The sequence below is a fragment of the Macadamia integrifolia genome, chromosome 1, assembly GCF_013358625.1.
Source record: "Macadamia integrifolia cultivar HAES 741 chromosome 1, SCU_Mint_v3, whole genome shotgun sequence".
Taxonomy (NCBI): Eukaryota; Viridiplantae; Streptophyta; class Magnoliopsida; order Proteales; family Proteaceae; genus Macadamia; species Macadamia integrifolia.
In genome coordinates this window covers 25,562,023-25,587,323 of record NC_056557.1, presented here as the reverse complement: position 1 = coordinate 25,587,323, position 25,301 = coordinate 25,562,023, and the positions used below count along the sequence as shown (strand labels likewise).

General features: G+C 41.1%; 1 protein-coding gene and 1 pseudogene across 1 annotated transcript; both read left to right on the top strand.

Moving 5' to 3' along the window:
• Window positions 1-6,212: 6,212 nt before the first annotated feature.
• On the top strand, window positions 6,213-8,386 carry LOC122063685 (L-type lectin-domain containing receptor kinase IX.1-like). Its single transcript, XM_042627682.1, has one exon. It carries the CDS (start codon window positions 6,257-6,259, stop codon window positions 8,201-8,203), a length of 1,947 nt encoding a protein of 648 aa, XP_042483616.1. The 5' UTR covers window positions 6,213-6,256; the 3' UTR covers window positions 8,204-8,386.
• A 7,588-nt stretch (window positions 8,387-15,974) lies between these two features.
• Window positions 15,975-18,883, top strand: LOC122075377 (annotated as a pseudogene).
• Window positions 18,884-25,301: the final 6,418 nt, after the last annotated feature.

Sequence of the window (25,301 nt, the reverse complement as noted above, 5' to 3'; positions counted from 1 at the left end):
AGGCATTCGCAGACTGCGAGATGTAAATTTTGCCTGTCTAGCAAAATTGACTTGGCAGATTAAGCATGAGGGTCCTCTATGAGTAAGTTCTTCCGGGGTCGCTTTCTAAGAGCAGACGGATCTCTAAAATCTAGCCATATCTCCACTTCGATTTGGCCAGGGATAAAGAAAGTCTGGAATTTTGTGACTTTAAATGAGCAGTGGACAGTAGGTAATGGGCAAAAAATTGATTTCTGGAAGGGCAGGTGGTTGGATCATCTCTCCATTGAAGAAATGCTTCTGAATGATGGCGGTCACAGTGGGAATTTAAAGGCAAAAGTCTGCGATTTTATCTATAACTTTAGATGGGAATTTCCTCAGGTAGCATCTAACTTCATGAAAAATATTACAAATAAAGCAAAATTGATCTATATTTCAGGCATGGAGGATGAATGTCATTGGCGCCCTTCTTCAGCAGGAGTTTATTCCATAAAGTCAGCCTGGGAAGCCTGTAGAAGAAGCTCGCCTAAGGTGAGCTGGTCATCTTTGGTGTGGAAGTCTTCTATTCAACCGCGTCAAGCAGTTTTTGGATGGAGATTGATCAGAAATAAACTTGCGTTAGATGTGAATGTGAAAAGGAGGGGTGTCTCTCTGCCCTCAAAGTGCAGTTTTTGTGGTAAGTCGGAGGAGTCTAAAAATCATTTGTTTTATGAGTGTAGCTTTGCTAGCTCTATATGGTCTCGGTTTTGTCAATGCTTTGGTGTGTTGAGACCAGCTTTTTCTGATGAATCTCATCTGATTTCTTGGTGGAAACTCCAAGAAAAATCAGTGTCATTGAAAGGGGTGTGGAATAAGGGGTTTGTGTTAATCCCTTTTTTTATTTGGATGGAGAGAAATTCCAGGTGGTATGAAGGAGTCTCTTCTTCTGAGCAGATTTGTTTTTTGAAAATAAAAAATGAAATTCGCTCTCAGACACTAGCCCATTCTGGGGTAGCTGTTTCGATTGAAGATTTGATGTGCGCTAGAAGGTTGGGATTTTCAGGTGTTCAACGCCAGCAAAAAGAATTATTTGAAATTTTTTTAAGTACTCCTCCAACAAGATGGGTCAAATTAAATTCTGACGGCTGCTCGTTGGGCAATCCGGGAAAAGCAGGTGGGGGAGGTCTTCTGCGCAATGAGAAGGCTGAAGTGTTATATAATTATAGAGAGTTCCTTCAAATTGGCACAAATTTTGAGGCGGAATTCCAGGCTATTATCGCAGGAATTGAAGCTGCAAACCGATTGGGGGTGCAAAGTTTATGGATTGAATGTGACTCAGTCGCAGTGGTTCATCTTTTGCAGAAAAAGAAAATTCCTTGGAAATTTCGGCAAAGGTGGATTAACTGCTTACCCTACCTTGAAAGGGTGGAGTGGAAGATCACGCACTGCTTTCGTGAAGCAAATTCTGTAGCGGATTTCTTGGCAAAGTCTGCCGCTCGCTTTGAGACCTCTTTACCAGTGACATCTTGGTCGACCTTGGTAAAAATGGATCTAGACATGGATGCCTCGGGTCGTCCAAGATATAGACTCCTATAGCCCTCTAATTCAGTCTTCAAATCATTGTGGAGGAGTTTTTTTTTTTTTTTTTTTTTTCTGCTGATGGCAATGCCGAAGGTGGATTAAATCCGTCTCCGCTCTTCTCAGTTAAATTGTCGATATTTTGATTGGGTATTTTATCCCTCTTGTATTATATTTTTATCTTCTTTTTTAATACAAATGATATTTTAGCGAAAAAAAAAGGATGGTGAAATAAAATTTAGACGGCTGCTCTATGGGAAATCCAGGAAAAGCAGGTGGAGGTGGAGTTTTCCGGAATGCAAAGGCAGAGGTGATATATAACCATATAGAGACTAGGAATAGGCACCAATTTTGAAGCGGAATTCCTGGCAATTATTGTAGGAATTGATGCTGTAGACCGATTAGGGGTGCAGAGTTTGTGGATCAAGTGTGATTCGGTCGTGGTGGTTCTTCTGTTGCAGAAAAAGAAAATCCCTTGGAAATTTCGTCAAAGATGGATAAACAGTCTGTCTTACCTTGAAGGGGTGGAGTGGAAGATCACGCATTGCTCTCGTGAAGCTAATTCAATAGCGGATTTTTTTGTCAAAGTCTGCTGCTTGTTTTGAAAACTCTTTGCCTGTGATATCCTGGCTGACCTTGGTAAACTTGGACCTGGACATGGATGCCTCAGGTAGTCCGAGATATAGACTTCATTAGCCCTTGAGTTCTGTTGTCTCTGCTTTGTGGAGGAGAGTTGGTTCGATGGCTTTTTCTACTGATGGTAATGCCAAAGGTGGATTAAGTTCATTTCTGCTCTTCTTAGTTTTTTTGTTGTTGTGCATTTTGTGTGTTTTTATCCCTTTTGTATTATAGTTTTCCTCCTTATTTTTTAATACAAATGATATTCTAGTGAAAAAAAAAGTATGATTTGACCAAAAACCCAGCTGGAAAGGTAAATGGGAATAATAAGTAATCGGTTGAAAAGAAAGAATGGTTAAGATTATGTCAGATAAGATCAACAATCAAAACTAAATGTTGTCCTTGTATGAAGCAAACACTGAAGCGATGCTACATTTAAGCCTTAACTTCTAGTGGGAGTAAGCTTTATCATACTTTCTCGTCTGACCACCTACCATGGTTTTTTTTCCTCTTATGTTGCACTTTGTCAGTCCCAGCCTCTACCAACATCTCCTTCACTTTTGTTGCTATATCAGTTTCATTAATTTCGACCTCCCAATACAGCCGGGTTGGGTTGTCTCTCTATCACCGATTCGTCATGAGTATCAGTGGTATCAACCCCTCTCTTCTTTCGTGATGACGAAACAATAGATGTTGCAAGCACTTTTCCTCCATGCAAAACTGCTCCCCTGCCACCCCGGTTTGAAGCAACAACTCCTCTATGTACATTACCATTGTTTCTAGTAACCCGTCTTGGTATAGACAATCTATCGTTATCACCTTGCAAATGATTATAGATAATAGAAAGAGGTTCTAGCTGATTGTGAGACTCCATCTCTTCTTCTTCCCCTTCTGAAGAAGGTCGGATAATGAGCCATGGTCTCAATTAGCAATGTCACAAATTTTAGAGCATATTCAATCAAATATTATCCTATGTATTAGCATGCATACCATGTATTTCTATACAAGCCTATGGTAATCCAATATTTATTGCATCCAACAAAAAAAAAAAAAAAAATCCAATATATATTGTGCACTATCCTATAGATTTAATTTTCAAAGTTCTATTTCTTTGACCCATAGCAAACTGCAATAAAACTAAAAATTAAGATATGAATAGGGGATCTAAGGATCTAGTTGTCCATGAAAATTGGGCCTTATCTACTTTGACACTTGGTAATTGTTGACATATAAAATTGACATATTGGAAAAGCTCCTAACTATATTCTGACCTCACCTCTGATTGGAGAGTCATATTGTATTCTTTTAGGATTCCTTGAATATATATATATATATATATAAAAGATCATTACCTGGTCATGTAGAGACATTAATATAAATGGGATATTTTATTTCATGGGCAGGTGGTGATTTTGAGTAGTCTTGTGTCTGGGAGCAGGTTCCACCCGACCAGACAGCCCTTCTTCATTATATATTATATTAACACAATAATAATAGTAATAATAATAATTACATACCTTCTTGAGTTTTATATTATCCTGGACTTAAAGGTATTAAGGTTTGATAAACTAAAATATGACGGCTATAACCCACAGGGTTAGGTCTTTTTTGTTTTTTGGGTAGAACCCACAGGGTTAGGTCTGATGGGTTATATATGGGCCTTTGGAAAATCATATTATATATACCCCTAACCAGATGGGTGGAAAGGTAATGTTAAAACAGGTTAAAAATAACTTCTACCGTCAACCTCCCTGTAGCTAAATGGCGTACCCTTTCCACCTAGACTAAAGCCTATAAATTTCTATACACTTCCCCTACAATTAAGGGAGGTGAATGGGTAGAGGTTTAGACTCAGTCTTGGTAGTTGGGAATCCAAGTTCAATATTTAAACCTTTAAATCATACAATTACATAAAAAAGAAAACTTGGATGGAGCTTGCAAAATTCTATGTTGTCGTATTAAGTTTTTTGTTTAATTATTAATTTTTGTTATTGTAATGAGTTGCATAAGTGATTTTACATGAGCTTGGATCAGGTCCTCGTGTGAGAATCGATCATTTTCCTACGGTTTCTTGTTTACATATTCTATCCACTTAATGAGAAAACCAAATGAATGGAGAAAGAGATATGTTTTTGCATGACGACTTGATCTAAACTCATTTCGCACGGGATTGACAATGCCAAATTCCATACGTAACAATAGCTTTCTAAAGCGACAGATGAACATAGTCAAAGTAGTGATCTCTGCAATTGAGCATGACTCAAGGAAAAGAAGTTTAAACATTTGGTGGGACCCACAAGATTTCTCTCTCTTCAGACCTTCCGTAATTTGTCAGTTGGTCACTAAATTTTCATGCTGCCCGAGTAGCAAGAATGTTCCTCTTGCCCACAATAGCATTAGTTGAAATGGAATCTTAGAGGGGTATTTTAAAAGAATAAAAAACTTAAAAGGCTGGTATTTACGAACCCATAGAAGGGGATTTTGGATCATTGCATTCTATTATGGGCCAAACATGGATTCGGCTCCCCAATGGCCCGGCATGCTGTACAGTGCACATCTGGCTGCCAGGATCATCTGGACATGCACCTCAATGTACTCCTGGCCGTCTTATGTGTGCCATCCACAATGTCGTGCCGAACATTCCTGGCAACCCATGTAGCAGGAAATTATTTTGGGAAAATTACATGATTCTCCATTATTGGGTTTATGATTTCAAAAATACCCACCTTATGTTTATTTCAACGAATTTACACAAAATGTGTTTTGGTATTACAAATATACCTAGAATAGTGTTTGTTGTATGTTTACCAACGAGTTGGGCCTGTATTCCCCTGAAATCCATTATAAAATTTTTAATTTTTATCTTAATTTTCTCCTATATGCTCTAAAATGTACGATTTCCAATCCTCTAATGTTATTTGCTTCTTTTTGGACAATTATACCCTTGAAGACAATGAAGGAGAATCAACAGGGCCCCACCCGCCCCTTCTTCTTCCTTCTCCTCCTGCAACTCCACCCAATGTAAGTAGAATAGGATTTTGCCAATAATTTCTCTCTAATTCTCTTGTTTTGTAGCTAGTGTCATTTTAGGGTCTAGAAGAGGTATGTAAGTTGAGATTTCACATGGTTGTTGATTTTACTCGACAAAATGGTTTTCACGGTTTTGATTTGGGGGATTTGACACCTCCTAGTAGAAACAACAGGGAAGATTGGGGCAAGAGAAAGATGTAGCAAGAGGGCGGAGGGTAAGGCAAAGAGAGAGAGAGAGAGAGAGAGAGAGAAATCTTCTGTCACCGAACCTGTAACCCATCTCTCCTTTCTTTCCCTAATGGCCGAAACCCTAATCTATTTCCCCCTTTCTCTTCCTCTTCTTTCCCATGGCTGAAACCTCAATCTGAAGCACTTCTCTCCTCCTTCCCTCCCATGTCATGCCCAAACCATAATTCATCTCACATCAAAACCCTAACCCCTAGTCATAGGCGAATCCTCCATATTCGCAACCCTCACTCTCCTTTGTGAGTCTTGAGCTCTCCCATCCCCTCTTGTCTCTTTTCTCTTCTCCTTCCATCCTCGACCTTTTTCTCCCCTTCTTTACTCTTCTTCTTCTTTCTTTTCCCTGTGACTGAATCTATTTCTTTCCCAAAGGTTATTGGCATGGATATTGGAAGTTTTAGAGCCGATTGGAAAAGGGTAGTTGATGAAAATCGGTAATTTTATAATCGATCGCAGGAGGGTAATAACCCAAGTCGTAGGCATACCAAGGAAGGCGTACAACGAACACTGTTTTGGCTATATTTGTAATACATAAACTTATTTTGGATAAATCCGTTCAATCAAACATATCATGGGTATTTCTGTAAAGACAAGCCCAATAATGGGTAATCATGTAATTTTTCCAATTTTTTTCCACATGGGCCGTAGTCTGCATCCCGGGTTGGCCATTTGTTTTTTTTTTTCCCCTCCCTTGGAAGAGAAAAATCGTAGGAGAATTAATGAGAAGGGAGAAAGGAGGGTTTTAAATTTCGATGACGGATACGTTGATCTGCTAATCTGCAAGTCTCTGCAACTCGAAAGCTTCATCTTCAAGCCTTAAAGTGAAATCATGGTTTGTATCTCATCAGGGAATTGGCATCTCCAATTTCCAAAGGTTAACTTCATTCTGTTTGAGGTCTCAATAAATTTCTTGCTTTTAGTCCTTTCTGCAACATCATTGAGCTTCAACTTTCCCAGTTTCAATGATTCAGTATGGGATACTACCATTAAGCACCAGACAGATGCAATATTCTCCGGTACAATCGTCGACCTCACAGACAACCGTGAACGTAGTACGGGTAGAGTGTTGTATAATGCTCCAGTTCCGCTCTGGGACAAGAAGACGGGAAGCTTAGCAAACTTCACCACTCATTTCTCCTTCACCATCAAAAACTCTCCATACGCCAACTGCAGTGCAGACGGGCTTGTTTTCTTCCTTGCTCCCTATGGTTCTGTAATCGAGGGTATAATGGACAAAAAACGTGGAGCTGATGGATATGGAGGTGGTGGTCTTGGTCTTTTCTATGCCGCTCATATAGAAATCGAAACCCCAATCATTGCAGTCGAGTTTGATACTTTTGGGAATCGATGGGATCCAGATTCCAATCATATAGGTATTAACATCCATTCCATCGTATCTGTAAACACTAGCTCATGTAATAGTAGTCTTTGGGATTTGATGAGAACTAATGGTATCCCTTGGGAGGCTACGGTTTCTTATGATTCAAGTTCCCATAACTTGAGTGTTATATTGAGTTGTTCTAATAAATTTGTTTCAACTGAGATCTGTAGCCTTAACTATATTGTTAATCTGAGGGATCATCTTCCAGACAAGGTGACTATTGGGTTTTCATCAACCACTGGAGTAGGCTTCGAGCAACATCAGCTCAACTCCTGGGACTTCAGTTCGAGTTTGGTAATTGATAAATCGCATACTAAGATTGGAATGGTGGTTGGATTGGCTGTGGGTGGAGCTGCCATGATTATTATCTTGGGTTTGTTTGGTTTTTTCAGGAGGAGAAAGAATCAAGAAAATAAAGCAGATGATGAGTTGGTCCTCTTAGATGTGCCCACTGGACCTAGGGAGTTCTCTTATGCCGAATTGGCTGCAGCAACTAGTAATTTCGATGACAAACAAAAGCTGGGAGAGGGAGGATTTGGAGGCGTTTATAGAGGCTTCATGAGTGATCTCAACATTGATGTTGCTGTGAAAAGGATCTCTAAAGGATCTAGACAAGGGATGAAGGAGTATGCATCAGAGGTGAAGATCATTAGTCGATTGAGGCATAGGAACCTCGTACACCTTGTTGGTTGGTGCCATCAACGGAAAGAACTACTTCTTGTGTATGAGTTCATGCCCAATGGAAGCCTTGATTCCCATCTATTTCGAAATAGGGGTTCCTTGACATGGGAGTTAAGGTACAGGATAGCTCTTGACTTAGCCTCTGCATTACAGTATCTGCATGAAGGGTGGAATCAATGCGTCATCCACAGGGATATTAAATCCAGCAATGTAATTCTAGATTCCAACTTCAATGCTAAACTTGGGGATTTCGGTTTGGCTAGGCTTGTGGTTAATGAGAGAGGGTCACAAACAAGGACTCAAACAACCGATATAGCTGGTACCATGGGATACATGGCACCTGAATATGTCATTACTGGGAAAGCTAGCAAAGAATCTGATGTCTATAGCTATGGAATTGTTCTCTTAGAAATTGCTTGTGGGAGAAAGGCCATTGAGAAGATGGTTGACTCAAGTGAAATAAGTTTGGTAGAATGGGTTTGGGAACTCTATGGAAGAGGAAAACATCTGGAAGCGGCTGAACCAAGTCAAGGTATGGATCCTGAGAAGCAAAAAATAGAGTGCATGATTGTTGTTGGGCTATGGTGTGCTCAACAAGATTACAATCCCCGACCTTCTATTGGGCAAGCTATTAATGTTCTCAAATTGGACGCTCCACTGCCCATTCTCCCATTTCGTGGGGTGCCTGTTCCTTCACCATTCTCGATTACATAATCCCATGGTTGTGCAGAATGTGATACAAATCTACCGAACGTTTGTCCAGCAACTACGCTGCCACTGATTTCTGTGTGTTAAACAAGTCATCCCTTTAATCTTCTCCCTCGGCATCGATCTTGCGTAATACATGTTAAGCAGAATGTAATGTATTAAGTTTAAGATTGCAGTTCTCTCCCCCCCCCCCCCACCTCCACTTTCTTTTTTAATGTAATTTTTATTGCAGATATTTCTGGTTTTCTCTGTTGTAGTTAAAAGTTTTTTGATCTTTATGGAAATTTCTTGCTTACTACTTTTATAATTAAATCTATATTTACACAAATTTCCCTACTCAGATTTATTTTTTAAGATTCAAGCAATTTTTCATGTCTTACATCCCTAAATTTGCCCTACTCCTATTCTCTACCCTCCCATTTCAAAACCCACTCCGATGGCATTCCACTCCCACAATCTATCTCTCCGCATCTCAAACCACCACCACCATCTTTGACTCTGCCTTCCCCTCTACTGTAAGGTAACCCATTCAAATAAGTAAACCATTCGATATACCTTCGTTAAAAATTTGAACCTTGCTGAATTTACCAGTTCAATTTATTGCTTTCTCTTGGGATATCCCATATGATTGCCCCTCCAACCCTTGCCTTCCCCTCTCAATGGTCCCTGGTTGTTCTTCCTTTTGTTTGCACTAGATTTGTTTTTTTTTTTTTTTTTGAATTGTTGATCTGATTGTTCTTTGCAAGCTTCTTGTGGGACCTTTATTGTCTAGTTTCTTCCTCTTTTTGTGTCCATTCTTTCTTTTCTATGTACTATGTAGTGTAAATTACACATAAGGTATCTGATGAGGCATAATATGTCCCCTTCCTCGGCACGGCTAAAGCGTGTATGCAAACCTGAACAGGACTGACCCACTGCCTCGGCCCTCCATCAGACTGTGCCGCCGCCTTGGCCCTCCATCAGTCTGTGCTGCCGCCTCAGCCTTCCATCAGTCCGTGCTTCCACCTCGGCCCTCCATTAATCTGTGCTGCCACCTCGGCCCTCCAACAGGCCGTGCTGCCACCTCGGTCCTCCAACAGGTCGTGCTGCCACTTCGGCCCTCCATCAGGTCGTGCTTCCACCTCAGCCCTCCATCAGGCAGTGCTGCCACCTCGGCCCTCCATCAGGTCGTGCTACCACCTAGGCCCTCCATCAGGCCGTGCTTCCACCTCGGCCCTCCATGAGGCCGGGCTGCCACCTTGACCCTCCATCAGGCAGTGCTACCAGTCACCTCGGCTCGACCAACCTGTCACCTTGGCTCGGCATAGTCAAGTAAGGCACCCAGAAACGTGCACGCATCCACTCCTACATTCAAGGGACATGATCCCTGATCACGGGGGCTGGACTCTATCCACTACACGTCATCAGAGGCATCCACCCCTCTCATGACTTGCACCTCCAAGATCAAAGGGGAATATTCCCAGAACATGCCTTGGAACCCGGAATATTCCCAGAATCACAGAGCCACTCTCCTCAAGGACTCTACGCCTAAAATGGACTCTCCACAAACGCCTCTCCTTCTCTCTCCATCAACAGCCTATAAATACCAAGGTAAGCCTCCATCATGGAGGATCGATCAATCACTCCTTTTACAGGAAAAGCTCTCTTGAGCATCTGTTGTGGAAAGATCTAACTTAGGCATCGGAGAGTCCCCGTCAGGTCAGCCCGGCTCTCCCCTGTCATCTCTTTAGTGCAGGTTGGCTGGAGCACTAGGAACTGCAGGGAAGATCACCCGGTTAATTTTTTCCGCATCAGATTGGCACCGTCCATGGGAACTGGTTACAAAAAGTGACCTTGGACCAATGCAATTAAGGAATGAGAAGGTCGTTTCTTCTACGACAACATGAGTAAGATCCACCCGCGAGTTACCACTTGGACGTCCCCATTCACCACCAATGGCAGAGTAGGAGAATGTCTCAGCAGAGACCCCTCCACGGGGACCTTAGCAAACCAGGCCTGATACGCAAATAGAGCAGGGAGAGGGGAATCAGCGCGAGCAAAACCCTTACTTATCTCGCCATGTCCCATCATCCCCGGTAACTCAACCAAACATGGAAGAGCAGATGTAGAGCCTGTAGCTACAGGTATTAGCGACAAACACACTGGTGCAGGACTTCATACGTCAGTTCAGCTTGGCAGTTCCAGTGCCACGGACTAGTTCAGCTCAGCTGCCTAGGCCAGTTTTGGGCAGACAACTCAATGATGAATCTCCTGACATCCGTGTCACCCCTCAATCAACAGCAAGGAGGGGGCCGGCCAGAACGTCACGTACTGTTCGCTTGGTACCACCCCGCTCCCCTACCGAGGGGCGCAGGCAAGGTCCCATTCCAGCCCAGAATGGGAGAGCTCATCATTCTACTTGTCATTGGAGCCCAGAGACACATGATGTCCGCACAGAGAAGAACGATAAAATTCTCAGAGGACAGCTCGGCTAGATCAACCCCATGGGGGTCAGGACTCGGCCACCAGGCCGACCAGAGATTCACCACAGCAAGGTCAGGATCGGCCTGGTGGTCACCAAGGCCGAGGAAGAAGCCCCAGAAGAGGTGAAAGGGCACGACAATCCCCAGATCACTGAGCCGAAGTGAAAAGGGATGACCTGGAGAGCGGCATCTAGCACCTCACTGAGCGAGTAGAAGGAATGCAGAGGCAAAGGCACCCCGCCGACATAACTGTAACTCTGGCCCATAATGCACTATCTGACGAACTGATAAACGCCGTGTTGCCCTCAAATTTCATGATACCTATCTTTAATGGATATGACGGCACCTCAGATCCCTATAATCATCTACTGTATTATAGCTCGGCCATGACAGTTCATGGTAGGTCAGACACCGTTCTCTGTCGAGCCTTCATAGCCTCATTAAAAGGAGCAGCGCTGGTATGGATGTCGAACTCTTGGCCCTAGTCCATCTACAGCTATAAAGAGCTGACAAGAGTGTTCCTCATACGTTTCCAAGCAAGTATAAAGCAAAAGCAAACTATGCAAAACGTGATGAACAAGAGGAAGGGAGCAAGAGAGACTATAAGAGAGTTCCTTGACCAATTCACCAAGGTGACACTGGAGGTAAAAAACCTATCGGAAGGAGAGGTGTATAGCACGTTGTGCAACGGGGTAATGCACCCTGATCTGGTCCAGTCTCTGGCCCTTGACTTGCCAGAAACAATGCCTGAGCTGTTAAGACGATGCAATCAATACACCAACATGGAGGAAATCCTGGCCGCCAAAGGGATAGGTGATTAGTCGGAGAAGGAGAAGAAAAGGACTCTGAGATCTAGGGACAATTCTCGCGAGCCAAAGAAGAACATAACAGATCAGCCGCTTGACACTGATGAACCCAAGCGATATGAACTTGATTGTTCCCGAACAAACTTGCTCTTAGAGATCCAGGATCAGAAGCATTTTTGCTGGCCCAGGCCAATTACGGCTAAACCAGAGGAGAGGAACCCCAATCGGTACTGCCGATACAACCGAGACCATGGGCATAACACTAAAGATTGCAAGTCTCTAAAATGGGAAACTGATGAGCTCATCAAGGCTGGATACCTTAACAAGTATTTGAAGCATAAATATGGAGAGAACTAGCCCGATCCGAGAAGAAATGATGCAAGGCCGAGCCGAGATAGGGCTGAGCCGCCGAAGGAACCAACCATGGACCAAGCTGACACGTACGATAACCAACCAGTGGATCTAACCATTCTAACAATCATGGGCGGACCCACGGCGAAATCAGTCAGAAAAGCCAAAGCACACGCGCGGTTCGTATGCATCACGGAACAACCTGTTTAGTCTTGTGGATTGTATATTGTCAGCACCTTAGCTTCCATATCTCAGTTATTCAATTTTATCCATGGAGTGGATTAGATTCTATTTTGAAGCAATGTATTTGTCCCAAGTGCATACCACACATCAATATACTATGAAGCTTCTCCCAAATATATGGCTCTTCTAAGGAAACAAAGACCTTAACAACTAAGGCATAAAGACAGGCTACAACTCAGCAACATTTAAGACTGAGCTACAGCTCGGCATCATCTAAAATCAAGGTACAAGCTTGGCAGCATCTAAGACCGTTCTTAAGCTCGACACTATCAAGTCCAGACCCTAGTTTGGCAACTCAAGCCCTTACGTATTAAGCATGCAAGCCCGAGCCCCGACTTGGCACCTTAAGCTCTTATGCATTAAGGCAGGCAAGCCCGAGCACGGCTAGGCACCTCAAGCCCTTACGCATTAAGGCATTCAAGCCCGATCCCCGGCTCGGCACCTTAAGCCCTTATTCACTAAGGCACACAAGCCCGAGCCTCGGCTCGGCACATCAAGCCCTTACGCATTAAGGCATACAAGCCCGAGCCCTAGCTAGGCACCTCAAGCCCTTACACACTAAGGCATGCAAGCCCGAGCCCCAGCTTGGCATCTCAAACTAAGGCACGCAAGCCTGAGCCCTGGCTCGGCACATCAAGCCCTTACGCATTAAGGCACGCAAGCCCGAGCTCCGGATCGACACATCAAGCCCTTACGCATTAAGGCATTCAAGACTGAGCCCCGGCTCGGCACCTCAAGCCCTTACTTACTAAGGCATGTAAGCCCGAGCCCCGACTCGGCAAATTAAGCCCTTACGCATTAAGGCATTCAAGCCCAAGCCTTGCCTTGACACCTTAAGCCCTTACACACTAAAGCACACAAGCCCGAGAATGGCTCGGCACCTCAAGCCTGGTGAAACCCGAACAGTAGCACTGACATATAACCACATACTATCAGATATCAGATGATCACAGAAATGTGAAATAAAGATTAGTCCTTGATAGTAAGATCGCTGACCTGGTAGCAGCAGACAGATATACAATAACCATACCGTGCCCTGTCCCAAGATCGGAACTTTACTCTAATACCAGTGAAGGAATCTAATCTTTATCGTACTGGGGAAGTGGCTTAGGTCTTGTACAACACAAGAAGATTGAAAGAGAAAAAGAAAAGAAAAGGATGAACAGGGATTTTGGGTTCCAATGAGAGAGATGGAAGGATCATTCACTATGTATCTTCCCCTTAGAAATTTCTTTGGTGAAACCCGAACAGTAGCAGTCACCTCGTCACCTACACCATTGGACTTAATGGTGTAGCTAAATGGTGTACACCTAGAATAAACCGTATAAATTTCTTTACCCTTCCCCTAATCATATGGCATTTGTCAACGCCAAATTCCATACATCGTTGTTTCTTCTAAAAGTGGGCAATGGACATGGTCAAAGACTCAAAGTTGCAATCACCGCAATCGAGGCAAACTCTTGCTGTTGATGTTTATTAAATTTAATTTAATTTAAGAAAAAAAGACAAAAGGTAGCTTTGATTTTGTTTCTATTGTTTCTGTGTCTAGAAATAATAAAAACGATTTTTTCTATTTTTGCGCTAAGAAAGGATTTTTAGAATTGCAAAAAGGTGTTTGATTTTTCTGTATTCTAAAACGTTTTCAATAGTGTAGTTGGGTTAAAGACACGAGCGAAGGTACGAGTTGGAGTTGCAGGTATGCGTCGTGGAGATGAGTTTCAGAAGGATCAAGGTAGTTCAGAACTGTGAGCTTCACACAGCTAGGTTGGAATCGCCACTTCTAAATGCGAGAAGTTTCAACAATGGATTGGGGTAGGTTGAGTGAAATATTGAGTTTTTCATAATTTTTGTCCCTCCCAATTGTTTCTAGAAACATAAACATAAATCTAGCTTGTTTCTCCATTCTTGTTCATAGACACAAAAATAGAAATAAATTTCTATTTCTATTTCTACTTTGAAAAACAAGTGAATCGAAACTGAAAAATCAAACGATATTTTTTGTGTTTTTTCGTTTCTGAGCACAGAAAAATGGAAAAACACTTTTCTGGAAGCAAAATCGAATGGGCCTTAAGTTTTCCTTAACGGCTTAATGAACGTGTAAAAGTCTAAACGTTTGGTGGGACCCACAAGCTGTCCCTCAAACAACCCGTTTTTTCTCGGTTGGTTCTACAAAAAGAAAAAATTTATTGTGGCACTTTGTCGTCTAAAAGGAATTTTAATTTCTATTTTACCCTTTCATTTATCGTAAAACAAAAATTAAACACCAATAATAGAGTATGGATCAAGTGTTCATACGATCCTAATCCACACAGATCGTACGAGAACCAGAGAACCTAATCCGCACTCATAACCGCTCAATGCTTTCATCTCCTAGTCGCTTCTTCTCGTTTTCTTCTGACGCCTCCCATCTCTCCATGGACTGATTTCCAGGCCTTTTAATTGTCTTACTCAGTTGAATGACCAGGCACCTGCAAAGTTTATTCACTTCTTTTCTCAAGCTCAGCCAAATCCAAGAACCCTTCAACATCTCACGACTGTAACAAAAATAAGCTTTTGTTCCTCTTACAGGGTCAACGATGGTTGCATCAAGCAATATGAAGACAGAAGTCTTACCAGAAATAAATATGATAAATTTGTTTTATTACAATTCAGTGGGGTTGGGTTAGTTTGGGATAATGGTAACACGACCAAGTCCCACGTACGGATAGCGTAGCAGCGACGTTCCTACTACCGTGGTAGCAGTGAAATTTTTTCCGTCTGATTATTCCACAAAATTTTCATGTTACCCATAGGTAGCAGGAATGTTCTTGCTGTCAACCATAGCATGCCTCGAAATGGAATCTTGCACGGCTATTTTGAAAATACTAAAATCTAAAGTGTTATTTAAGAACCCATAGAAAAAGGAGAATGGATCACCAACACCTGTCCTTTTTTGTTCTCAGATATACCCATCTTTATCCTTGTAATGGCAGAAATTGAGACAAGTGTTGATCGTTGACTTGTACGATCAGGTGATCCTACGAGCAGCAGATTCTTTCTTTAGGAAAAGGGGATTATTCCAAATTAATCCATGTCATTGTGGACCAAACATTCCTAACAACAATGTAAAAAGAGATTTTTTTTCCACATTGACCGTAGAGTGTAAACTGCTTCTTGGGTTAACATATTTTATTTATGAGAAAATGACATGAAAACCAGCAGGATACATTGGCATCAGGAAAGCTAGTTTATATGTTTATATGGATCATTAGATTAAATAGATTAAATCTATGTCATTAATTAGGTATAGTGTGTATATAGCTATGATACTCTCTTGCAACTCCTTGCAACTCCTTTCCCTCCTATCCTCCCGTCTCTTTCCCTTCTTCTTCATCTTCGTCAAGATGTGCGAACTCCCTTCCCTCCTCCACCACCAGCTTCGGTTCTCCCTCCCCTACGGCTTACGCTACAAGGATAAGGGACTAGAAGAATATCCCTCGTATCCTCCCGTCTCTGGCGCGAGCTCCCTTGCCCTCCTCCACCTCCGGCTCTCTTCCTGCGCGAGCTACTATGATCATCACTAGAAGGAAAAAAAAAAAAAAAAACGATAGGACATTGTAAAGCCAATTAATAACATTTGATTCATGTTTAAGAAACAAAAAAAATGCCCCAGACCATCAATCGTCATTTTAATACACAAACAAGAATGGAAAACATCAGTGAGTAAAACAGAAATTTACAAAATACCTCCAAAAGCGAGGGTTCAGAACGATCAAAAGTCTGCAAAATTTTTTTGGCCACCGATCTGAAATAACAGGAGATAGGAAAACGTAACAAAGGAATAACCGATTCAGACTCAGATCACACAGTAATTACAGTTAACAAAAGGAAATTGGCGAAGAAATCAAGGACAGGAGAAGAGAAAGGAACCTTGAAAACAGAATTTGATATTGATGAAGAAGAAAAAGCAATATTCGGTTACCGAAACAGCTTTCAGTTCTGATGATCCAAGGAAACCTCCGGTGAGGCGGCGGGGACAAACAAATTTTGGAATCGCTCATCTTTCTCTCCCACCAGTCTCTCCAAGAAAACCTTCGTTTTTGGCTTCACGTCGCCTCACATCTTCATTGACAACGTCAACACTGTAGGGACTTGGCATTCCATGTCTTTGAGGTCTTTTTCGACCGCGTTCAGAGAGGAACAAGATACATTTGGACTGATTCAAGTACCCTCCGACAAGTTTGTATTTTTTCGATGGCGTTCAGGGAAGAACAAGATACATTTGAACCGATTCTTAATCCTACGATTAAAATTCCGCTAGGTCTCTGATGTGTCCCGACGGTTTTCCTATACCTCTCCCTTTATTTATTTATTTAGATCTTAATCGTGGCAGGTAGAAGGAGAAAATTTCAAGGAAAATGAGAGGGGAGAAGGGAGGGTTTCCTGGCAAGTGGTTTTTTTTTTTTTTTTCTTCTTGAAGATGATTTGTTTAATAGGTTTGAAGTATGGGAAGAGATCAAAAATCCAAGGAGAAAAGGAGAGAACAAGAATACTAGGTTTTAAATTTCGACCAAGGCAAGTCTCTGCAACTTGAATCTGGATAAAGGAATTGGCATCCAAGGTTCAGCTACAAACCTTAAACCGAAATCATGGCTCGTATCTCATCTGGGAATTGGCATCTCCAATCTCCAATGGGTAACTTCATTCTCTTTCAGATCTCATTACATTTCTTGCTTTTATTACCCATTCCTGCAACATCATTGAGCTTCAACTTTCCCAGTTTCAATTATTCAATATGTAGTACTAACGTCACGCTCAAGTTAGATGCAACACCCTCTGATAAATTCATCGACCTCACAAGAAACCGACAGGATCAATCCAGTACTCATAGTATGGGTGGAGTGTTGTATAATGATCGAGTTCAGCTCTGGGATAAGAAGACCGGAAACCAAACCAACTTCACCACTCAATTCTCCTTCACCATCAGAAATTCAGACTACAACGACTGCCTCTACCCTTGGAGGACTTTCTGCATTGGAGATGGGCTTGCTTTCTTACTTGCTCCCTATGATTCCTTAATCCTCGATATAAGCCAGAATAATACAGGAGCTGATGGATATGGAGGTGGTGGTCTCGGTCTTTTCTACGGCATAGCTACAGGACCCAATACTTCCAACATTGCAGTGGAGTTTGATACTTTTCAGAATGAATGGGATCCAGATAATAGTCACATAGGTATCAACATCTTTTCAGTCGTATCTCTGAAGAAGATCTCATGTAATGGTAGTCTTTGGAATTGGATGAGAGAGAATTCTAGGCCTTGGGAGGCTTCCATTGGTTATGATTCAAGTTCCCACAACTTGAGTGTTGTATTGAGTTGTTCTAATAAATCTGATTCTCATGAGATATGTAGCCTTGACTATATTGTTAATCTGACTGATTATCTTCCAGAACAGGTGACTATTGGGTTTTCTGCAGCCAATGGATTGGCCTACGAGCTACGTCAGCTTAACTCTTGGCAATTCAGTTCGAGTTTGGAAGTTGAAAATTCGAATGAAGGAGGTGTGGCCCCTGCGCCCGAGCCAGAGGGGGGCATATCCATAAGAAAAAAGATAGGAATCGCAGTGGGCGGCGCTGCCATGATCATGATTACAGTCCTGGGTTTGTTTTTGTTTTTCAGGTGGAGAAAGAACAGAGAAAATAGAGCAGATGATGATGTGGTCTTGGACGTGCCAACCGGACCTAGGGAGTTCTCTTATGCCGAATTGGCTGCAGCGACTAGTAACTTCGATGACAAACAAAAGGTGGGAGAGGGAGGATTTGGAGGCGTTTATAGAGGAGAGGCTCAACATTGATGTTGCTGTGAAAAGGATCTCTAAAGGATCTACACAGGGGATGAAGGAGTATGCATCAGAGGTGAAGATCATTAGTCGATTGAGGCATAGGAACCTCGTACACCTCGTTGGTTGGTGCCATCAACAGAAAGAACTACTTCTTGTGTATGAGTTCATGCCTAATGGAAGCCTTGATTCCTATCTATTTCGAAATAGGGGCTTCTTGACATGGGAGTTCAGGTACAGGATAGCTCTTGACTTAGCCTCTGCATTACAGTATCTGCATGAAGGGTGGAATCAATGCGTCATCCACAGGGATATTAAACCCAGTAATGTAATTCTAGATTCCAATTTCAATGCTAAACTTGGGGATTTCGGTCTGGCTAGGCTTGTGGATAATGAGAAAGGGTCACAAACAAGGACTCAAACAACCGATATAGCTGGTACCATGGGATACATGGCACCTGAATATGTCATTACTGGGAAAGCTAGCAAAGAATCTGATGTCTATAGCTTTGGAATTGTTCTCTTAGAAATTGCTTGCGGGAGAAAGGCCATTGAGAAGATGGTTGACTCAAGTGAAATAAGATTGGTAGAATGGGTTTGGGAACTCTATCTCAGAGGAAAACATCTGGAAGCGGCTGACCCATGTCAAGGTATGGATCCTGAGAAGCTAAAATTAGAGTGCATGATTGTTATTGGGCTATGGTGTGCTCAACAAGATTACAATCCCCGACCTTCTATTGGGCAAGCTATTAATGTTCTCAAATTGGACGCTCCACTGCCCATTCTCCTATTTCGTGGGGTTCCTGTTCCTTCACTATTCTCGATTACATCATCCCATGGTTCTACAAAATGTGATACAAGTCATACCCAACACTTGTCCAGCAACTACGCCGCCACTGATTTCTGTGTGTTAAACAAGTCATCTCCTTCATCTTCTCCCTCGGCATCTATCTTGCGTAATACATGTTAAGCAGAATGTAATGTATTGAGTTTAAGATTGCAGTTCTCCCCCTCCCCCCTCCCCCTCCCCCTCCCCAACCCCAACCCCAACCCCAACCCCTTTTCTTTTTTAATGTAATTTTTGTTGCAGATGTTTCTAGTCCACGTATGAGAATCATTTTCTTACTGTTTGTTATGTATATATTAAATCCACTTAGTGAAAAGACCAAATGAATGAAGAGAGAGAGATGTGTTACTGTATGAGGACTTGATCTAAACTCATTTCACATGGCATTTGTCAATACCGAATTCCATGCGTGGTAGCAGTAGCTTCCTAAAGGGACGGATGAACATAGTCAAAGTTAGTAAACATCTTGCCATTAATGCTTACCGACTTTGATCAAATTTCTTAAATTGGGACTCACAAGCTTTCTCTCTCTTCAGACCTCTCGTTATTTATCAGTTGGTCACAAAATTTTCATGCTACCTGAGTAGCAAGGATGTTCCTGTTGCCCACAATAGCATTAGTTGAAATGAAATCTTGCTGGGTTATTTTAAAAGATAAAAGAAATAGAAATCTGGTATTAATGAACCCATAGAAGGGGATTTTGGATTAATGCATGCTATTATGGGCCAAACATGGATCCGGCTCCTCTATGGCCCGGCGTGCTGTACAGTGCACATCCGACAGCCAGGACCACCTGGACATGCACCTCAAGGTAATCCTGGCCGTTGGATGTGCGCCATCCACAATGCCGTGCCGAACATTCCTGGCAACCCATATAGCAGGAAATAGGAAATAGGTAAGAAACGGAAAAGGTGGGAAAAAACTATTTCTATGACTTTTGAAAATATTTCTATGTAACACGAAACTGAAACCATCGATACTGAACTTAATGGTTTGGTTTCAGTTGGGCTCATTTGCAGACCGAAACTGGACCAAGCTGAAATTTTTTTATACCTGTGTGTTTTGTGTCTTCTATTTCGATTCAATTTATTTCTTATTTATTATAAAACATTATTTCTTGCTTCCAGTGGCATTGTTGTAAATAAGAAAATATTTGTTAGCTTAGTTTTTATTCTACTATTTAATTTGTTTTGTTGACCCGGACTTGACCTGTACAAATCAAAAACCGATGAGGCAAATCCAAACATAAGGAAATGGACTAGATTGTCCCTATCCTTTACGATGGGCTTCATTGCTTTTGTCTTTTAAGCCCATGTGGGCTTTTGAATCTTAAGTTGTATTGACATGTTGGAATGTCATTTGTTTTCTGTTGTCCATTTGGGCCTGAGATGTAACACTTAATGGGCTTTTGTTACCCTTTCAAATGTTGTAATTTCCCTCCTCTTTCTTTCAATGCATTTATTACTTTTATATATATATATATATATATATTCTAATCCTACCAAGAAAAGCCAAATATTGGCAATTGGTGACTTGAAGCTTTATTCTCTCAAAGCTTCAATTAAGTTCCTTTTATGTTCTGCTAATTATATTGCACAAAAAAAAAAAAAAAAAAAAAAAAAAAAAAAAAAAAAAGAAGAAGAAGAAGAAGAAGAAGAAGCAGAAGAAGAAGAAAGAAAGAATGAAAAGAAAAGAAAAGAAAGAGATCTACAAATTATAAGGATTAGATCGACAATATATTGCTCTACCGTTATACATGGGTTCGCAACAATATGCATATTTTGATTCAGATTCTACTATGTAGATTCAAGGAAAATTTTCCATTGATTGCGGTGAAATTCACTATGCGATCTAAGGGTCGTAGATCCCACCTCCCCACCATCAAGTGGCCTTGAGGGTGTGCGGTGAAAGGATTCATGGTCTTAGGGAAATTGTTAGATCAAACACTAAGAAATACAAAAATAAATAGACAAAAGATCTGCACGACACAAAGATTTAACAAGGTTCACACACCAAGGTAGTATGCTAAGTCCTCGGGGCTAAGAAGAAGATGTTTCATTATGCAAAAGAGAAATTACACCAAAGTAGCAACGAGAAAACTCGTCTTGAAACCCTAGCTTGAAAAATCCCCAAAATACAATGACCTTTCTCAACATGACAACAGTACATTATACACTCCAAGTAGCGGGTCGGCCCATCGAATCACAATCGATCTGGTCAAACCATACAGTGGCGTAGCCCCATACAAGATCAATGTTGGACTATCAGCCCAACCCCTCTGCTTCCATCACAGATCTCAGAAAAAACTTCCTATTCGGGTCGCCACCAAAATATGTCGGGTCGGGTCAATCTTCAAAACGGGTAAAAAATTTAAGGCAAACTTAACAAATCTCAACCTTGGCTTGAATTCTCCTCCAACAAAGAAACAAATAGTTAAAATCTTTATCTTCTCCAATAGCCCTCTAAAGGGCTGAACTCAAACACGGCAAACACTAAATAAATTCAAACAATGCTCGAACTTGCCAATACACAAAGGCTTAATCAACATATCAACAGGATTGTCTTTAGTACCAATCTTCAACACTTGAATATTATCTTGAGCAATTATCTCTTTGATGAAATGATACCGAACATCAATGTCCTTCGTCCTCTCATGATACGTCGGATCTTTAGTAAAGTGAATAGCACTATGGCTGTCACAATGGACAATAGTCACCCCATGATCCATGCTGAGTTCTCCCAACAAACCTCTAAGCCAAATAGGTTCTTTAATTGCCTTAGTCATTGCCATATACTTTGCTTCAATAGTAGATAATGCAACCAAAATATGCCGTGTCCCAACCCCTCTGCTTCCATCATAGATCTCAGAAAATCTTCCCATTCGGGTCGCCACCAAGATATGTCGGGTCGGGTCAATCTTCAAAACGGGTCAAGAATTCAAGGCAAACTTAACAGAAACTCAGTCATTCAGTTAATTTTTTTGTTGTTCAAAACATGATGTAGATTCATTCTATTTTTTTGGTGAATAGAAATATATTATTAGATAGAAAAAATACAGAGGCAATGAGAGGGAAAATCTCTACCAAAACAGAAACACAAAAGAAAAAAGCAAGGGAACCAAAGATGATGGTCTAAAAATCATAACGCAAGAATAGTTAGAGGAGCCAAATCTGAAGATATCTAAAAGACATTGTAAAGCTATTCCAAGGTTTAACCAAAACCTCACTGAAGTTTGAAGGAATTATAAAATTATATTATCACATCCATTATCTAGCTAATGTCTTAAAGATTTGAATTGGACCCAAGGAGTGTTTTGTGAAGTTCATTTTCTCCCACTTTATTTAACATTTTCATCCACATTGGAGAGGGTTTGTTACTTTCCTTTTATATTTATACTCTTTCTTTCCTTCGAAAAAAATTTGGCTGCTACCTGAGTTGTTGCAACCCCTTGCTGGCAGCCAAATAAATGGTATATTCACTTCCCCCCTAAGGTTCACAAATACCCTCTTAGGTTATAGTATTTTAGCATAAACCCTTTTAGATTCCATTTCTTTTGGCTGCCATAGGGGTTGTAGTTACTTGGCTGCAACCCAGGCAGCTCCTAAATTTTGTCCCTTTCCTTCATGCATCCTAGAATGACAGACAAATTATACTTACTGCCAACAAGGTCGGTAGCCTAGTGGAAGGAAGCTCTTATCCCATCACCGCTCAAGTCGACAGATTGTGGTTTTGAGTCGACATGCCCCATTATCTTTTATTGGCCTTGCGAAAACGCTACTTGCCGTATAGAGGCTTCAACCTGAAGGCTATATTCACCACCATGGAGCACCCTTTTTTCCTAGAAGAAAACAAATTGTAGTCTCAGGGTGCTACTTATACTCATTGAATCTAGACAGTTTTTATGGCCTGCAGTCGGCAGCATGAATCTTATACTGTCGTGGCCTATCTTTCTCCCACCTCTGCCTTGCAGCTTTGTGACTGCCAAATTTTCTTCTCTACTTTTCTCTTTTGCATGTTTTCTTTTCTATTTTTTTTTATTGTTCAAATGACATGATAACTTAGTCATGAGATTTTTGTTTTTTTCCCCTTAAGATGAGATATACCTTCGTGCATTAGTGCACTTTTTTTATCCACTTGAATGGCTGAAATGCTTGAAATAATTTACACAGGCCCAAAGCTGCCTAATTCACGGATCAGAGTTTGGGACCATTAGAACTTGGTGGCCTGGATCTTATTGTTCCATTTAATCTTTTAGTGTCAAAACCAGACTAGATTTCCTAACAAAGAGGTTGGAAATAATTAAGACAATCCCCTCGACCCCTACCCAAAGGAAAAAAAAAAAGAAGCACTGCCAAATCTGCTAATCTTTCTTATTAGTTAGACACTTACAGAAATCCTAACCCTTCATATAATTAAAATATAATGTTATTGAGACGGTAAGGTTGTTACATTGCGACCTAATGGTTGTGGGTTAGAATGGGGAAACAACCTCTTAGCTAAGCCAGGGAATGTAGGGAAAGAGATAAGCCTAAACAAACATTATGACTCTCCTCAAACAATGCAATGGCAGAAGAAGCATCGTGCACTATATCCAATTTTCCTAAGGCCTACATTTACCAAAAACAGTCCACTTGTTCTTGTTATGTGGTCTCCAACCATGACCTCATGAAAACCGAATGTCACTAGTATCATCCACATTTAGAGAGGCCCCCAAAAGGAACTATAAAACTGACCATGGACTAGGTGTAGTTTGTGATTATTTATTTATTTTTGATAGAAAGATAGTTTTCCTTCACTGGTGGTTGAACGATGGGATGACCCTCGATAATCCATTGACCGTAGCCTTAGGAAAACTTGATCCTTATGATTAAGCCCTATGATAGCCTGACCCAACGATGGGATGACCCTTGATAATCCATTGACCGTAGCCTTAGGAAAACTGGATCCTTATGGTTAGGCCCTATGATAGCCTGACCCAATATATATTGTAATTAATATTTTGAAACCCATTTTCAATATTTGAGTGGATCTGCGAAGATGGACTTTAGAAAGAGACATTTTAAAAGATAGGTTATGCCTGTAGCTACCACACAGAGGGATTGAGCTTCTCCCTCTCCCCTAACCAAGTATGCAAACTCGTCCAGGTTCATTGGATATAAAGCTAGACAATAGCCTTCAATTCAGTAGCGTATCTTTTGCAGGAATAGTATAAATAGAGACCAATACGGCTCTCTCTCTTCAGTATGGATCAAAAGTACACAAAGGCACGTTTGGTGCCCCTGGAGTTCCTCTATTCACTTCAGCCAATGTTTGTTCGCGACACAACTTGCATAGCTGAAGTGTTTGGAGGAACTCTTGGTGCCACCAAACAATATTTATTCGTATATGTGGCTCTTTGGAAATTGAGGAGCTCTACAAGATTTTTCCACTGTCTTTCTTCTCATCTAAACGTTTTTTTATGGAAAAAGAATGCTACTTGACTGTGTGCACTTACGCCTCTGGTTGCTCTATAATTGGCCTATGTACTGGTGCAGTAGTCACATGACCGGCTAGCAATCCTCTCTTGACTTTATGGATGGCATTCATGTCCTCGCTGCCTTCCTATGTATGCTATTGTTTATTCATGTATGTCTACTCTCTCCTTTCTACATTTTTTCGGTTTTTTTTTTTTTTTAGCATTCTGGGTCCATCATAACCCTCCTTGCTTGTTGATAGTTGATTAGGTTTTAGTGCAAGTCAAGAGTTCAATCATATAACGATATATATGCTTTTCTTCATAATTGACATTGGTTTAATGGAATTTCTTGTTTTGGCCTTCTATGGCTCTGAATCCCTTATGTTAACGTAATGACTCTACCAATATATAAATCCATTGGGCAACACAGGTGCAGCAGTGAAGATGCGAAGGTGATAATGGCCATGCCAAAGGTGGATAGGTACTTTGATTTTGAGTGGTTTACTTGGCCTCATGGCTTTATCTAGTATTCTTTCATTATTTCTGTTATAACGTTCTTTGTTGGTTCTTAGCAAGAAAAAAGGAAGATACGAAAGGTAGTATAGAGGGATGTTCTCATGATTTATTTGGTTGAGAGGTCATGTATGTAAGATGATGCTTTTCTTCATAATCGACATTGGTTTAATGGAATTTCTTGATTTGGCCTTCTATGGGTGAAACCCTTATGTTAAAGCAATAACTCTACCAATATGTAAATCCATTTGGCAACACCGTGCAGTAGTGAAGATGCGAAAGGTGATAATGGCATACTAAAGGTGGATAGGTACTCTGATTTTGAGTGGTTTCCTTGGTCTTATGGATTTATCTTGTATTCTTTCATTATTTCTATTACTAAAATTCTTTGGATGTCTTTGCTACATGAAGAATTTAGTTTAGATGCTCAGGGAAGAGCAAGATTCAGATTCTACTAGTTTTGGTCTTTCTCCTACTAATGGCCATACCAAAGGTGGGGGTTTAGGCTAGATTTTTTTGTCCTCTAATTTTCTGAGTTTATTTATCTTTTTGTATATTCTTTTATCTTTTAATACAATTGACCATTTAGCAAAAAAAAAAAAAAAAAA

Excerpts from the sequence above, each read along its gene's own strand:
- LOC122063685 (XM_042627682.1), top strand. The coding sequence starts at position 6,257 with ATGGTTTGTATCTCATCAGGGAATTGGCATCTCCAATTTCCAAAGGTT.